We start from the raw sequence: 17,148 nt of genomic DNA, 5'->3' as shown, positions 1-17,148 counted from the left end.
ATACTGTGTTCTTTGGTTAACATGCTTGCCTACACTTTTCCTTTGGTCTTACATCAGCCAGCTTCTATCTGAAGGAAGCTAAAAAAATACAGACTTTGTGCATACATTACAAGCCATTTTTTAATAATCAGCTCTCTTAAATTCATTTTATATGATTTTTGTACTTTGAAATATTTGGGGCTGGGTGTGGGAGCCGCCAAACTGCACTTTGGGAGGCCAAGGCAGGAGGATTGCTTGAGGCCAGGAGTTCGAGACCAGCCTAGGCAACACAGTGAGACCTTGTCTCTACTAAAAATTTAGCAAGTAGCCAGGTGTGGTGGTGTGCACCTGTAGTCCCAGCTACTTGGGAGGCCGAAGTGAAGGGAATTACATCAGCCCAGAAGTTTGAGGTTGCAGTGAGCTATGATGGAGTGCAACTGCACTCCAGCCTGTGCAGAGACCCTGTCTCAAAAAAATAAAAATTCTGCCTAGTCTTGAAGTTCAAAGCAACAGTCACCTTATTACTTGTTCCTCTCTATGTCTTCCTCATTAGTAATCATCTCATTGAGCTATAATTTTTCCCCTTTTGGTTATTTTCTAAAACTCACACACATAGCTGCTTCTAATTAACTGTACAAGGGCTTTCTTAGTGAGTGACTGAGCATGATTTAGCAGCCTGACTGTCTCTTTGGAGAGCTGATGTTATGGAGTAGCCAATGTATTTGCTTTTTGAAAATTTTTTATTTCAATAGGTTTTTGGGTAACAGGTGGCACTTGGTTACATGGATAAGTTTTTAGTGGCAATTTGTGAGATTTCGGTGCACCCATCAACTGAGCAGGGTACACTGTACCCAATGTGTAGTCTTTTATCCCTCACTCTCCCCAGCCTTTTCCCCCAAGTCCCCAAAGTCCATTGTATCTTATGCCTTTGTGTCCTCATAGCTTAGCTCCCTGCCAATGTATTTTCAGTAGTTAACCTGTTTCATAGGCTAAACAAGATTCAGAGTTCTTTTATTTTACTGTTTCAGTCCAGCTCAGTTATGATAAATATCTAGATCTGTTAGGATAAGAAGTTGTGGAGCTTCAGGTTTAGAATAATGAGATTCCTAGGACTGAAGGAAATTTCTGTGATTTAGAAGAGAAAATTATTTTAAGTGTATTTCCATCCATTTGCAGAATGAATTTTGTTTAAGCAATAGTTAGGGTTGGGAAAGTTCTGTTATTAACTGAGGAGAGGAGGAAAGTCCATAGCCTGTGGATCAGATAAAGACATTCTGAACTAAATAGACACCATGATGTTTGTTTTCACCCGTTTACTATAAAATATACTGTGGATTTTGGGCAGTACCTAACCTATGTTCCAAATGTTGCTTTATGGGAAATTCTTATTCACCCATGATATATCTCAATTATTAAAAGTACATAAGAACCTGGTTATCATGAGAGAATTCGTCCTGATATATCCCTGGTGGCAGGACCCAGCTTGGGAGTGGAAATTACTGTAGCTCCCAGTCACTAGTGGTATATTCTAGGACTTGTGGGGAGGCTTTAGCAGGGTGGAGATCCAGGGCAGTGACAGCTGGTGCTGGTTTCTCTGGTGACCAGGAGACTAGAAACAAGTGGTTATAATGGCTTGTCCCGATATCCACATTGCTTCCAGTCTTTAAGCTGTACTCTTGCATCTAGTGACACAGTGCCTACATGTGCCTAAGTTTCTCAGTGGTATCAGAGGACAGATTATGAAAGTGTATTTGAACATGTTTCATTGATATCTTACCAAATGATATACTTTCTTTTGTACTGCCTTTCAGAATTAAAGCTATAGAGAGTCCCAACAAAGAAGATGATACCCAGTGGCTGACCTACTGGGTAGTGTATGGTGTGTTCAGCATTGCTGAATTCTTCTCTGATATCTTCCTGTCATGGTTCCCCTTCTACTACATGCTGAAGGTATGTTGGTCTTGCTACCACTAAAACTCCATCTCAGGATCTGTATAGAAGAAGTAGGAATAAATGCTTTAATGTTGTACATCTGTGGCTCTGTCTCAGATTATAAACAAGAAGACAGGTCTGGGCAACAGAGCGAGACTCTGTCTCAAAAAAAACAAACAAAAAAAATGCTCAGGCAAGCCACTTGCCTCAGCCTCCCGAGTAGCTGGGACTATAGGCGCACACCACTGCACCTGGCTACTCTTTTCAACAATTTTTTCTAAAGAAATTTAGATATAGGAAATTAAATATAGGAAGCTCCATCACTCCAACCACCATCACAAATGGTAGTATCTCGAGGTTTAGTTCTGGGTAATTATGGATATAGATATCTTTTTGTCTTTGGTCTTAGCTTTTTTTTTTTCTTTTTTGAGATGGAGTCTTGCTCCGTTGCCCAGGCTAGAGTGCAGTGGCGCGATCTTGGCTCACTGCAACCTCCGCCTCCCGGGTTCAAGCAATTCTCCTGCCTCAGCCTCCCGAGTAGCAGGGATTATAGGTGCTCACCACCATGCTTGGCTAATTTTTGTATTTTTAGTAGAGACAGGGTTGTTGTTGTTGTTTTTTTAAATCTATTTATTTGTACTTCTTCCTGGGAGATTTCTCAATCTGACCTCCTTTTTTTTTTTTTTTTTTTTTTTCCTGAGATGGACTCTTGCTCTGTTGCCCAGGCTAGAGTGCCATGGTACAATCTCCGCTCACTGCAGCCTCCGCATCCTGGGTTCAAGTGATCGTCCTGCCTCAGCCTCCTGAGTAGCTGGGATTACAGGCATGTGCCACCATGCCTGGCCAATTTTTGTATTTTTTTTGGTGGAGATAGAGTTTCACCATGTTGGCCAGGGTGCTCTCGAACTCCTGACCTTAAGCAATCCACCCACCTCGGCCTCCCAAGGTGCTGGGATTACAGGCGTGAGCCACCGTGCCCGGACTCAATCTGACCATCTAATTTTCAACTGTATTCCATGATTACATTATAACCATTCTGTTATTCCTGCCATATACTGTGTTCTTCATTTCAACTTATTATATTGTTCACACCTAATGTCTTTGCTTGGCTCTTTTCTGTTTTCTTGTTCTTGTTTCATATTGCTAATATTTTCTCATTTCTTTTAGTATGGTTACCGCTCCCCAGTTTAAAATTCTTGGTCAGCAGTTCTAATATTTTTGCTCCTGACCAAAACCTGTAGTTCATTGTGTTGTTTTTCTTTTGAAATGTACTCTTGGCCAGGCATGGTGGCTCACGCCTGCAATTCTAGCACTTTGGGAGGCCGAGGTGGGCAGATTGCCTGAGCTCAGGAGTTCGAGACCAGCCTGGGCAACACGGTGAAACCCCGTCTTTACTAAAATACAAACGAAATTAGCTGGGTGTGGCAGAGTGCACCTGTAGTCCCAGCTACTCGGGAGGTGAGGCGGGAGAACTGCTTGAATCTGGGACGCAGAGGTTGCAGTGAACCGAGATCACACTATTGCACTCCAGCCTGGGCAACAGAGCCAGACTCCATCTCTAAAAAAAAAAAGAAATATATTCTTAAAATATCTTTTTATTTTGGCCTACAAACTGCTTTTCATCCATGAGTATCAGCTATCCCATCAGGCACTGGAATGGAGGGGGCCCCAGTCCGTGCTAGTACTAGTAAGTTCTGGGTAGGGCGTGGATGAGTCCTAGGAGTGGGGGGCCCCAGGCACACAGGAACCATAGTTAACCACTCTTCACCTACAGAAGAGCTCCTTAGGTCAAAGCTTCACTGTACAGTCCCCCTCCACCCCAGCAAAGCAGCATCAAAAGGAAGTGATCCTGGGTTATAGTTCACAGCTCTAGGGGTTGGAGCAGGAGGGGTAGGGAAGTAACTGCCTTTAATTAGTGTCCACCTGTTTTCCTGAGTGACTTGCAAAGACAGAACTTTTATGCCAAAACCTCTGTTTTAGAAAAAAGTAGAGGACAATATTTTTTAACTTTGAGGTATAGAAGCAAGACAAAATACGAAAGTTTCAAAGAAAAAGATTTGATAAATTCAACTAAATAAAATTTCTAAAAATTAAATTTCTATATGACAGTGGGCAGCATAAACAAAGTTAAAATAATGACAGACTAGGAAGATAAATTTACAACATTTACACCAAATAAGGAATATCCAGAATACATAACAATTTCTGTAAGTAAAAAGAAAAAGAAAAATGGGAAAAGGTTCTAAATAAGTATTTCATGGAAGAGAAAACATATGAATGGCTAGTAAACAGCTCACCAGTGATCTGGGAAGTGTGAGTTAAAATAGTGAAATCCCATATTTTGTTCATTAAACTGGTAGATATTTTAAAGATTGAAAATATCTGGTATTAGTGAATGTATAGGGAAATGGACATGTAATGGTACAGGCTGAACATCTGAAATTGGAAATCCTAAATGCTTTAAAATCCCAAACTTTTTGAGTGCCCACATGATGATCAAAGGAAATGCTCATTGGAGCATTTAGATTTTAGAGTTTCTGATTTGGTATGCTCAGTTGGTATAATGTACATATTCCAAAATCTGAATAAATGTGAAACCCGAAACACTTTTAGTCCCAAGCATTTCAGATAAGGGATACTTAACAGGGTAGTGGTATAAATTGGAATAACCTTTTTAAGGGACCTTTTAACAATTTCTTGTTGAATTGAAAAATGATATTCTTAACAATTCTAAGGAAATAGTCACTGTGCATTAAAGAGCTGCACAAAGAGATTCATGGCAGCATTTTTTGTTGTAAACTGTATATAATATGAACTCCATAATGTAAACATTATAAACATAAATGTCCATCAGGAGGTAAATGGTTCATTCAATTAATGGTATATCCATACAGTTAAATGGAATGAAACAGATCCATATGTACAGACCCAGAAATTTTTTGCATAATTTAGTAATTATGAAAAGTTATAGAGGACAGTTGTGCTAGCTTTTGCCTGCAATCCCAGCATACTCGGAGGCCAAGGCAGAAGGACTGCTTGAGGCCAGGAGTTTGACACCATCCCGGGCAACATGGTGAGACCCTGTCTCCACACACACAAATTTAAAAATTAACCAGGCTCCCAGATCACAGCATGTTGCCCCCCCCCAAAAAAAAAAACACAAACGCACGCCAGGCATGGTGGTGCATGCCTGTGGTTCCATCTGCTCAGGAGGCTGAGGTGGGAGGATGGTTTGAGCCCAGGAGTTCAAGGCCACAATAAGCAACGATCACCCCACTGCACTCTAGCCTGGGTGACAGAGTGAGACCCTGTCTCGAAAAAGAAAAAAAGTAATAGAACATTAAATACAGTATCACACCATTTATGGTTAGAAAAAAGACAAGACACTATATGAAGTGAGTGTCTTTTCAAGTTTAAAGAATTAAATGAAAACATGCTCAGTATCGATTCTTTTATATTTTGGAATGACTTCACCACAGAATGCCTTGTAAGGCAATTAAGAATTTTCCTTTCAAAACTAATGGAAGAAAATAAAAATTGGTCTGTGGAAAGAGTTGATTTCAAAGATTGGATTTTTTTTGTTTTTATTATTCAAAGTCATTTAACATTTATAAAAATATTCTTATAATCTTTAATTTGGACATGACATAATTTAAACTTCAGATAATTTTAAAGCCCTTAATAAGATTCATCTAATCGTAGGGACCTCACAGTGCAGTCTTTAGTGGAAAGAAATTGGCTTTTGCTTTGGGCCCACTTGCTTGTGGCAGTGAACAGTATCTTGTCAGCAGAACTACTTGCAGTAGTTCTGACCTCAAACTTCCAAATGTGAGCAAGCTTGACTTCTAGCCTACTCCTAATCACCTCTGCTAATGGAGTTCACAGAGAGGTAGAGAGAAGATCCAAAATAAATGGTAGTCACTGAATCATTTATATTTGGTTTTGAAGTTCATTTAAAATATTGCTTTGCAGCAAACTTTCTTCCCTAATGGTAAAATGAATGTGCATCCGTTAGTAGTCTCCAGCTACATGGCATCATAGTGTTCATGAGAGTGAATTTATTGCATACATTCCAAATAGATAATATACTTGAAAGGATTAAAAAGTCATGATGCTGTCAATCAAAATACTTTCTTCCTGCATTAGTGGCATATTCTGAATGACTTAGTAAACAGACTGAGAAGAGGCCTCTGAATTGCAGAGTCTGTAGGAGAAGGTTCAGGAGAGTATTGAATTTTAGGGACTAGAATCCATCTTACCTATGCTGTTGCAATCGCATGCTGACTGCAAGTGTGGGAAAGAGACTTACAAGTAAGGACATGGGTTTGTTTGGTTTTTTGTTTTTTGGGATGGAGTCTCGCTCTGTCACCTAGGCTGGAGTGCAGTGGTACCATCTTGGCTCACTGCAACCACTGCCTCTCCAGTTCCAGTGGTTCTCCTGCCACAGCCTGCCAAGTAGCTGGGATTACAGGCGTGCACCATCACACCCAGCTAATTTTTGTATTTTTAGTAGAGATGGGGTTTCGCCATGTTTGCCAGGCTGGTCTCAAACTCCTGACCTCAAGTGATCTGCCCACCTCGGCCTCTCAAAATGCTGGGATTACAGGTGTGAGCCACTGCTCCCAGCCCAAGGACATGTTTAATATTTTATTTTTTGCAGAGTTAATATTGTTGGCTTTATTTTCATTTTTCTAAAGCAGCTTATAAGATTGGAGGAAAATAAAAGGAGCCAATGGCTTGGCATCAAAGCTTAGTTGAGAAGATAATATATGACATATTTAGGTAGAAATTGGATCATGCATGTTCTGAGCTTTGCTCTGACGTCTCGCCTTGAGCAAGAGGGTTTAAAAATAAATTTAAAAGCTTTTTTTCTTGATTATGAAATTTACATATGCTCATTCCTTTATTCAGCAGATTTATTTAGAACCTCCATGTGCCAGATTCTGTTCTACATCTGGGAGATACTTTGGTGAATAAAACAAAGTCCTTGTCCTACTGTTTACATTTGTGTGTGTGTGTGTGTGTGTGTGTGTGTTGGGATGTGTTTTATGTAGGGAGGAAAATAACATTTGTAATCCTACATCTTAGAGTAGTCTTCCTATTTTTTAAAATGTGCAAATATATTGGTCTATGTGTATAAATAAAAACAGAACTCTGTGTGTATGTATGTGTATGTGTATATATATATGTATGTATGTATTGCTGTCTTAACCATATGTGTGGTTTAGATCACATATATAATTCTGTGTCTTGCTTTTTTCAATTAACACAGTATTATGAGTATTTTCTCATGTTATTCAGTATTCTTTGACATAGCTATCTAATCTGTTATTGATACCCACTTCCCAATTGAAAGACATTTAGGACATTTGTCATGCGATTATACATAATGCTTCAATTAATATCTTTGTATCCTCTGTTTACCTTCATTTAAATCATTTTCTAGATTTACTTTATTTTTTTTGAGACGGAGTCTTGCTCTGTCACCCAGGCTGGAGTGCAGTGGCGTGACCTCGGCTCACTGCAACCTCTGTTTCCCAGGTTCAAGCAATTCTCCTGTCTCAGCCTCCTGAGTAGCTGGGACTACAGGTGCACAACCACGCCCGGCTAATTTTTGTATTTTTAGTAGAGACAGGGTTTCACCATGTTGGCCAGGCTGGTCTCAACTCCTGACCTTGTGATCCACCCGCCTCAGCCTCCCGAAGTGCTGCGATTACAGGCGTGAGCCACCAGGCCTGGCTAGATTTATTTTTAGAACAAGGTTGAGTAAACTCTGGCAGGATTAGGTCCTGACCTGAATTGTCACCTGTGCTATTTCACCCATTGACAGAGAATATAACATTTTTCTTTTCTTTTTTCTTTTTTTTTTTTTTGAGGTGGAGTTTCGCTATTTCGCTCAGGCTGGAGTGGAGTGAAGTGGCGTGATCTCTGCTCACTGCAACCTCTACCTCCCGCGTTCAAGCAATTCTCCTGCCTCAGCCTCCCAAGTAGCTGGGATTACAGGTGCCCACCACCACGCTAGGCAAATTTTTGTATTTTTAGTAGAGATGGGGTTTCACCATGTTGGCCAGGCTGGTCTCAAACTCCTGACCTCAGGTGATCCTCTTGGCCACCTCAGCCTCCCAAAGTGCTAGGATTACAGGTGTGAGCCACTGTGCCTGGCAACATTTTTCTTCTTAATCTTCGTAGGAGGCTAAAAAGACAGGGAAATCTTTGCTTTAACACGTTCTTTTAAGCTTTTATTTGTGCATGCTGAGCAATGTAGCCCATAACTATTCTGTGGCTACACTGCAAAGGCTTTCTTAGACTTCTGTTTCTGATCAAGTCATTGTAGCCTATCAGGAAGTCAGTGCTGAAGTACATTTTCTTCTGACATTAACTCTCAGTTCCCTAACTGCATGTTAAGCATACCCCTACCTGGGAAATACCTCTTCTGGGGGAAAATCAGATGGTGACAGCATTAGAAGCACAGACAGAATAGAATGGCCTGTTGTAATTCGTAATTTAAGGAGTCACTGTGTCAGTGCTAATAGTGCCAAGAGTCCAGTTAAAATAGCATGGACTCTGTCTGAACTGCAGGCAGCAGTGGGCTTGTGAGTCTCCTTGGGAGTATCATCAACTGGCACTTTGAGGGCAGCTTGATTGAAAAGAGCCAGATCTGTGTGGGTGACTTTAATAAACTCAGGCTATTCCTGGGCTGTAGAATAGTTACATAGATTAAGAAGAGAGGGTTGTAAGAGGTGGCAGCTGAATATCACCTTGGGAGTTGAACAGTAATTAACTTTATTTTTAACATAAGAAAATGATTTCATTTCAGAACTGGAAAATGCTAAGGATGTAGCTAGAGAGCAGTAATTATTTTACTGTCTCAAGACAATAGCTAGAGGGTACCAGAAAGTAGTCAATTAACAGTCTGCAGTCTAGCGTACAAAGTAATCACATTGAAGGGGTACAAAACTGTGGACACTTGACTTAATTCATCCAGAAAAGATAATCAGCTTGTCTGGATTGCTGAAAGGTTGGCATCTACATAGGCAGGTAATATTTCAGAGATTTTCCACAATAAGAACTTTAGGATTTGGTAATACTACTATTCTATTGTATGCTTTCTTCAAGTACATTAATTTGTGACTTTCCTAAAACTCTGCAGAAGAGAAAACTGTCTCTTAGGTTGATTTGCCTAAAGTCATAAAACACACCCCACCTCTCCTGATTTTTTTTTTTTTTGAGACAGAGTCTCGCTCTGTCACCAGGCTGGAGTGCAGTGGCGCAATCTCAGCTCACTGCAACCTCTGCCTCCTGGGTTCCAGTGATTCTCCTGCCTCAGCCTCCCGAGTGGCTGGGACTACAGGCGCCCACCACAATGCCCGGCAATTTTTTTTCTAATTTTAGTAGAGACAGGGTTTCACCATGTTGGCCAGGGTGGTCTCGGTCTCTTGACCTCGTGATCCACCTGCCTCAGCCTCCTGAAGTGCTGGGATTACAGGCGTAAGCCACTGCGCCCGGCCCCACCTCTCCTGATTCTTAATCCAATGAGTCATTTTCAGTTCACCTTAATGCTCTGGTTTTAATATGGACATCTGTCTCTCTCTCGATAATCCATTTCTGAAAATCAGATATTCTATGTAGGAATACATTCTATGCAGAAGCTTATTTTCCACTATTTTAAGTGGGAAAAATTTTAATGTATTACATGTCAGTGTAAAACTCAACGAAATTCGCTAAGTATTAATAAAATATAGCAAAATACCTATATATAAGTAACAAATATCATGTTAGGATGTTAGATGCTAAAAACACTTGCTGCTCTCCAAATAGTTAATATAGTAACAAACAATTGCTTTGTGTGCTGGAATACATAGCACATCCCCTGTGATGCTCTGCATATTCTTCAAAATGTCCACCAAGGATTCTCATATTCTGTCAAAAATGTTACTCAAGACATTTCCTGCATATCATAATGTATTGCATTTTGGGGATGTATAGCTTTTCCTATATAAGCAACTACAGTAAAACATTATATGAATTTTGGATATTAAAAAACAAAAGGCAGCAGGGCGCAGTGGCTCACGCCTATAATCCTAAGCACATTGGGAGGCCAAGGTGGGCAGATCGTGAGGTCAGGACATCAAGACCATCCTGGCCAACATGGTGAAACCCTGTCTCTACTAAAATACAAAAAATTAGCTGGGTTTGGTGGCACGCGCCTGTAGTACCAGCTACTCGAGAGGTTGAGGCAGGGGAATCACTTGAATCTGGAAGGCGGAGGTTGCAGTGAGCTGATCGTGCCACTGCACTCCTGCCTGGCAACAGAGCAAGACTCCGTCTCAAAAAAAAAACAAACCAAAAAAACCAAAAAAACAAAACCAACCAAAAGGCTTCCACAGGGAAATAACTAGAGAGGTGGTCTTGCAGGGTCTGTTGTAATTAACTGGCACTATGCCAAGGAAACAAAGCTAATGCCAGTGAAAAATACAGTCATTTAATTCTCCATTTTGGGTCAATGCAAATGCGTATCTCAAAAAAACCAAGGTTCTGAACTTCTGGCAACATCTTATAATTCAGTGAGATCTGTTGCTGGCTAAGCCTAGGGCATGCTAGAGCAGAGTTGCTGGGAAAACTAAGAGTAACATGGAACTACTTGCACATACTGAGGGTACCTCAAGGCGCTGGCTTCCTTGGAGTGCTTGGACCTTTAACAGAAGGTCTTAGTCTACCATTGTGTGTGTGTGTGGAAGGCTGATTTGAGTTTTTGCATGATTGCACATTCATGCACATAGCATTACTATCCATGTGTAGTGAGACTACTAGATGCTAGTCTGAGTCTTTACCCTTCCATCATCTACTGTCATGCTTTCCCAAGTCTGAAGATCCTGTTTTCCAAGATCTGTGCTCAGTAAACAAGCTTTGGAGTCTTTAAATGTAAGGAATAGGAAAGGTGAAGAGAGGCCTGGCTTAAAATCATAACATGGAGATTACGGCAGTGAATCGCATTGGGTTGAATGGTCTGATATGGAAAGCAGGCGGTGTAGTTCCTCTAGTCCAGAAATTGCATTTTTTGAGACACAGTCTCGCTCTGTCACTCAGGCTGGAGTGAAGTGGCATGATGTCGACTCACTGCAACCTCTGCCTTCCAGATTCAAGCGATTCTCCTGCCTCAGCCTCCCAAGTAGCTTGGATTACAGACGTCTGCCACACCTGGCTAATTTTTGTATTTTTAGTAGAAACGGGGTTTTGCCATGTTGGCCAGGCTGGCCTCAAACTCCTGACCTCAAGTGATCCACCCGCCTCAGCCTCCTAAAGTGCTGGGATTACAGGTGTGAGCCACTATTCTAGTCCATTCTTTTTTTTTTTTTTTTTTTTTTTTTAAGAACAAAACTAGTTTATTTGGATTTGGGACTCTGAACAGTTCTGTCTCTATTACCCGACCTCCTCCTGCCACGACTTCGGCACTTAGAGGAACTTTGGCTCCGGCTGCGGTGGCTCCTGCGGCTCTGGCTCCGGCGGCCCTGGTCCCGGCTGCGGTGCCTATTTCTTCCTCTGCTTGGTGAATTGTGCCTCTCCCGACTCTTTGATGTGCGTTTGTGAGATTTCTTCCCCCTATGACTACTCCTTTTTCTCTCGGATTCCCCATTTCTTTTGTAGGAGTGGTCTGGACTAGGGTTTCTCCTTCCCCGCTGCCTGCTGTAGTAGTCGTCGTGGTGGCCCATCTTCTCCCTCCTCTCGGAGTTCTTGCCAAAGGAGGAGCCAGTCTGATCTGGAGACAAGTAGATGTCTCTATTAGCTTCCCAGAATTCATTGTTGGGATTTCTGAACACATGAAGAAAGTTGCAGTGTTTTCCTCTTGGACATTGTTGTATTTCAAATAAACCACAAATCGCCATTTTCCACCGGGTCACTGGGCAGAATTCACATTGCAGCTGTCGTCCTGCATACCATCGTCCGTTAAACAGAGAAAGGGCTGCTTGGCATTCTTCTTCTGACTGGTACTGAACATATACATTGCCCCTCAGGTGAGGTTCCAAATTGCAGCTGACCTTGAACTGAATCACTTTCCCCACGTTCTTGAACTCAGGCAACACATCCTCATAGAAATCTAGGAACTGTTGGTAGGTTTCTTCCTCGCTATACTCCAGGCTTGCGTCAGGGTCATAGTCATCCCTCCTGCACTGCTCCATTCCAAACGTTGTAAACATGCTCTTAATAAGAAGGGTAGGACTGGATGTTGGGAAATTATGTTTACGTGAACATCTGTCTCCAAATCTGCAAGCTCCTGTTTTACTGTAGAAGGGACAATTAGCTCGATCCTTCTCCATTACTCTGAAATCCACGGGTGGTTCTGGGTTTTGCCATATGGTACCATTTTCTAAATCATTTTCAGCCTGATCCAGCATCTTCTGCACAGCTTCCTCTTTTTCTTTCTTCTCCTGTTGTTTCTGCTCCTCCTCTTCTCTCTCTTTCCTCTGCTGTTCTTTCCATTGTTCCTTTAACTTTCTCTCTTGTTCTTCTTGCCATTTTTTAGCCGCCTCTTCCTTTTCCTTCTTTATTCTGAATTCTTCTTGTGCCTTCTGCTCTCTCAGCAACCACTCCTCATGTAATCTTTGCCTCTCTCTTTCCAATAGCTTCTCTTCTTCTAGTTGTTGTTCTTCAATAAAAGTGTCCTCCTCCTCCTCCTGTGAGAGTCCTGAGTCTCTCAGTCGAGCAAGTTCCTGCCGACGTTTCTTTCGTTTCTCCTTCTTCAGGGCGGCCCTGTACTTTCTGTGGCTTGGTTTCTCTGGAAACGTCATCGTCTCGGGAAACGTCATCTTCTCGAGTGCAGCCATCTTGCTGGCACCGCCTGGCCCCTCAGACATTCTTAACCTATGGGAATGTATGGAAGATTTTGTTCATAGCTGCCACAGTCAGTGATTCTACTTATGAATATTTTATGTTTTCTAGTATTGTTTTGTTTGCATACTTATATATATTACAAATTACTTTCATTTTGTTTCTCCTTTATATTGCAGTTAGACTTTTTTTTTGTAATTAAGTGTATCATAAATTTGAATTTCATTTCATGTACTAAAAGGAGAGTTCTAAAATATTTACTTATGGCCAGGCGCAGTGGCTCACTCCTGTAATCCCAGCACTTTGGGAGGTCGAAGCAGGCGGATCACCTGAGGCCAGGAGTTCAAGAACAGCCTGGCCAACATGGCAAAAACTCATCTCTAGTAAAAATAAAAAAATTAGCCAGGCATGGTAGCATGTGCCTGTAATCCCAGCTACTTGGGAGGCTGAGGCAGGAGAATTGCTTGAATCCAGGAGGCAGAGGTTGCAGTGAGCCAAGATTGCACCACTGCACTCCAGCCTGGGTGACAGAGTGAGACTCTGTCTCAAAAATAAAAAATAAAAATAAATATTTGCTTAAATATTTTTGGTTCTAGGATTTGCTTTCCCCCACTGAAAGCTAACATGTTCTCCTGTTAGTAACGTTTCATAGATGTTGTTAGAAAACACAGTATTCTTGGGTCAGAGAAAGTCTTTGCTATGCTTAGTAATTTTATTTTCTTACAAAATTATAGGGGTAAATTTTAAAATTTTCAATTAATACCTATCTTATAGAGGAAAAAACAGACTTAAGTGATTAAGTAACTTGTACAAGGTTTGCTTAGCTAGTAAATGGCAGGACCAGGATTGGAAGTTAGTTTCTTTGAGTCCATCCTGTTACTCTCTATATACTATATTCACTCTTTGAATCCCTGTTTGTTGGGTTGAGAGATCTGTATATATCTTTAGAGTGAGATTTCAGGCCAGGTGCAGTGGCTCACATCTGTAATCCCAGCACTTTAGGAGGCTGAGGCGGGTGGATCACTTGAGGTCAGGAGTTCGAGACTAGCCTGGCCAACATGGCAAAACCCCATCTCTACAAAAAGTACAAAAATTAGCCAGACGTGATGGTGCGTGCCTGTGGTCTCAGCTACTTGGGGGGCTGAGGCGGGAGAATCACTTGAGCCCAGGAAGTTGAGGCTATAGTGTTCTGTATTTGTGCCACTGCACTCCTGCCTGGGTGACAAAGTGAAACCCTTTTTTATTAAAAAAAAAAAAAAAAAAAAGACTTAAATTTTGTGTTCTTTATTCTGTATTCTTACTAATTTCTAGGTTGTTTTATATATCAATTTTTTTTTTTTTTTGTCTTTTTGAGACAGGGTCTTGCTCTCTCACCAAGTCTGGATTGCAGTGATGGTATCACAGCTCACTGCAGTCTCAACCTCCCAAGCTCAAGCCACCCTCCCACCTCAGCCTCCCAGGAGGACCACAGGCACACATCACCAAGCCTGGCTAATTTTTAATTTATTTTTTGTGGCCAGGTGTGGTGGCTCACGCCTGTAATCCCAGCACTTTGGGAGGCCGACGGGGGCGGATCATTTGAGGCCAGGAGTTCAAGACCAGCCTGGCCAACATGGTGAAACCCCGTCTCTACTAAAAATACAAAAATTAGCTGGGCATGGTGGTGTTTGCCTGTAGTCCCAGCTACTTGGGAGGCTGAGACAGGAGAATCACTTGAATCCGGGAGGTGGAGGTTGCAGCGAGCTGAGATTGTGCCATGGCACTCCAGCCTGGGTAAGAGAGCAAGAATCCGTCTCAAAAAAAAAAAAAAAAATTTTTTTTTTCATAGAGATGAGGTCTCCCTATGTTACACAGGCTAGTCTCAAAACTCCTGGGCTCATGTGATCCTCCAACCTCAGCCTCCCAAAGTGCTGGGATTACAGGTGTAAGCCTGGCTAGTATATCAATTTCTGATGGAAATGTTAAAATCTGTGATTGCAGATCTTGTCCATTTGTCTATATAATTCTGACTTACATTTACATATTTCAAAGCCATATCTGAAAGCTATCTATAGCTATATATAAAATATATAATTATAAAAATATTCTATTGCAAACATATGCAAAGCTAGATATAATTTACATATTTCAAAGGTATATACAAGTTCAGGAATTTTAATATTCTTGGTGAATTGCTTTCCTTCTTTATCATTCTATTTACTTATTTTGCCTTAAGTAATTTGTATGTATTAATATTACTAATGAGCTATTTTGGGAGTTGGTGTTTGTCTGATATATCTTTCCCATAACTTTATTTTCAGTGTTCCTATTTGGTTTTGTTGTAGGTATGTTTCTTAAGCATACAGCTATAGTTTTGGGGTTTTATAAAAAATTTAGTCCTATAGTGTCTGGGTTTTGTTTTGTTTTTGAGATGAGCTCTTGCTGTGTTGCCCAGGATAGTCTCTGCATTTGTCTGTTCTCATGCTGCTAATAAAGACATAGCCGAGACTGGGCAATTTATAAAGGAAAGAGATTTAATTGACTCACAGTTCCACATGGCTGTGGAGGCCTCACAATCATGGTGGAAGATGAAGGAAAAGCAAAGGGATGTCTTACATGGCGGCGGCAGGCAAGAATGAGAGCCAAGCGAAAGGGGAAACTCCTTATAAAACTATCACATCTCGTGAGACTTATTCACTACCACGAGAACAGTATGGCGTTCTCGTGGGGGAAACCACCCCCATGATTCAGTTATCTCTCACCCTGTCCTTTCCACAACACATGAGAATTATGGGAGCTACAGTTCAAGATGAGATTTGGGTGGGGACACAGCTAAACCATGTCAGTCTCCAACTCCTGGGCCCAAGCAATCCTTGCACCTTGGCCTCCCAAGTCACTGGGACTACAGGTGCATGCCACCATGCCCAGCAAGTCTCTGTCTTAAAAACTCTTGTGCATGTGTAACAAATTTTAATTCACAAAGGTTACATTTCAAGAGTTACTTTTTACTGTAGTTGAGATAAGGGGAGTCTGGGCAACATTGTGAGACTTGTCTCTACAAAAAAAAGTTATAAAAAATTAGCCAGGCCTGGTAGTTCATGCCTGCAGTCATTCCCAGCTACTTGGGAGGCTGAGGTGGGAAGATTGTTTGAACCCAGAAGTTCAAGGCTGCAGTAAGCCATGTTCGTGCCACTGCACTCCAGCCTGGGTGACAGAGCAAGACTCTCAAAAAGAATAATCTGGAGATATTGTTGAGAACTTGGATTTTGTTTTTTATTTTCAGTGTAATACAAGTTCAAAGTCTAGTATAAATTTCTCAGAGCCAACATGGTGCTGATGGAGTGAGCTATTTGTGCATTTTAAACTGAAACTCTTGTCATTAGTGTTAGCCTTTTATCAGCTTTGTATCTCTAAAACACTTGAAAGACTGTCTTAGGCATCATAGCTTGTTGATTATTAGAGTACATCCCTTGGTTTGGAATCATAAGGACTAAGACTTTTAAATTTAAAGCATGAGAAATTAAGATGTTTTTACATTAAGGAGAAGTTGTAAAAAATACTGATTTGGAATCTCTGTAAGTGACTTCTGTTCTTTTGTAGAGTCACCTAGGCTGTGTGGAATACAATGTGGTTAGAATCTTTTAAACTAAAATAACTCAGTATGTTGTTTATTAAACTTTCTAGGGAAATGGGCAGATTACTCTGAATATTCCCTTTCCTTCTTTTTTTCTTTCTATCTTAAAAAGGAGTAAATTGCATGGATGACTTGAAGTGGCGAGTTGGTATTTATTATTTGAATAAACAGTAAAAATTTTTTGGACATAGTGTAAAAATCCTTATTTAAGTAATTAGAGCAGAATTCTTGTCAATTAAAAAAAATCTCAATGGCAAAGTAGAGCTGTATAGAAGGAGTTAGGAATAATAACTACATTCAAGATGAAAGATGAAGAACAACTGTAAAGATTCCTTGAAGGCTAAGATCTACCCAAAACTGAGGTTCCACCAAAGGAAGAATTCAAGAATGGACAAGGTATTTTTTCTATAATAGGATGAATAAATGTGATAAACTTACCAAGATAAGCCTATCAAGCACAGGCCTCCTAGATATTAGGCTTATCTGTACAGGGCTTTATACATGCAGATAAGTACTATATTTTCTTAAATTGATTTCTAAGAGTTATGATTAATAAAAGCCTCTTACAGCTATATACTAAAGCGTGGTCCAAGTTAGGAAGATAGTTAAGCTCCTGGACCTGGTGTGTTTTACCCTTTGTTTTTTAGTCTCAGCTTTTCCTTACCAGCTCATTACTCGTCATGTTTTTTCCATCTAAAGAAAGCCTACCTTCAACCTGCAGAAAACACTGGTAATGCCTTTGGAGAAAATAACAGAGGCATTTCCCATCCCCAGAGTAGTAAAAGACAGTGTGTATT

At 40.9% G+C, this 17,148-nt stretch overlaps 2 protein-coding genes across 2 annotated transcripts in view; one reads left to right on the top strand and one right to left on the bottom strand.

Annotated features, from left to right (window-relative positions):
• REEP5 (receptor accessory protein 5) overlaps positions 1-17,148 on the top strand; it is a 46,031-nt gene that overhangs the window by 18,096 nt on the left and 10,787 nt on the right. The window contains 1 exon segment of the mRNA NM_001133746.1: positions 1,791-1,929. Within this exon segment, the coding sequence (NP_001127218.1) occupies positions 1,791-1,929 (139 nt within the window).
• On the bottom strand, positions 8,671-13,977 carry LOC100435750 (U2 small nuclear ribonucleoprotein auxiliary factor 35 kDa subunit-related protein 1). Its single transcript, XM_054555825.2, has one exon. It carries the CDS (start codon positions 12,762-12,764, stop codon positions 11,295-11,297), a length of 1,470 nt encoding a protein of 489 aa, XP_054411800.1. The 5' UTR covers positions 12,765-13,977; the 3' UTR covers positions 8,671-11,294.

The sequence above is a fragment of the Pongo abelii genome, chromosome 4 (genome assembly GCF_028885655.2).
Source record: "Pongo abelii isolate AG06213 chromosome 4, NHGRI_mPonAbe1-v2.0_pri, whole genome shotgun sequence".
In the NCBI taxonomy this organism is placed as follows: Eukaryota; Metazoa; Chordata; class Mammalia; order Primates; family Hominidae; genus Pongo; species Pongo abelii.
Note: the sequence above shows the minus strand (reverse complement) of the source record. Positions and strands in the feature narration are given on the sequence as shown.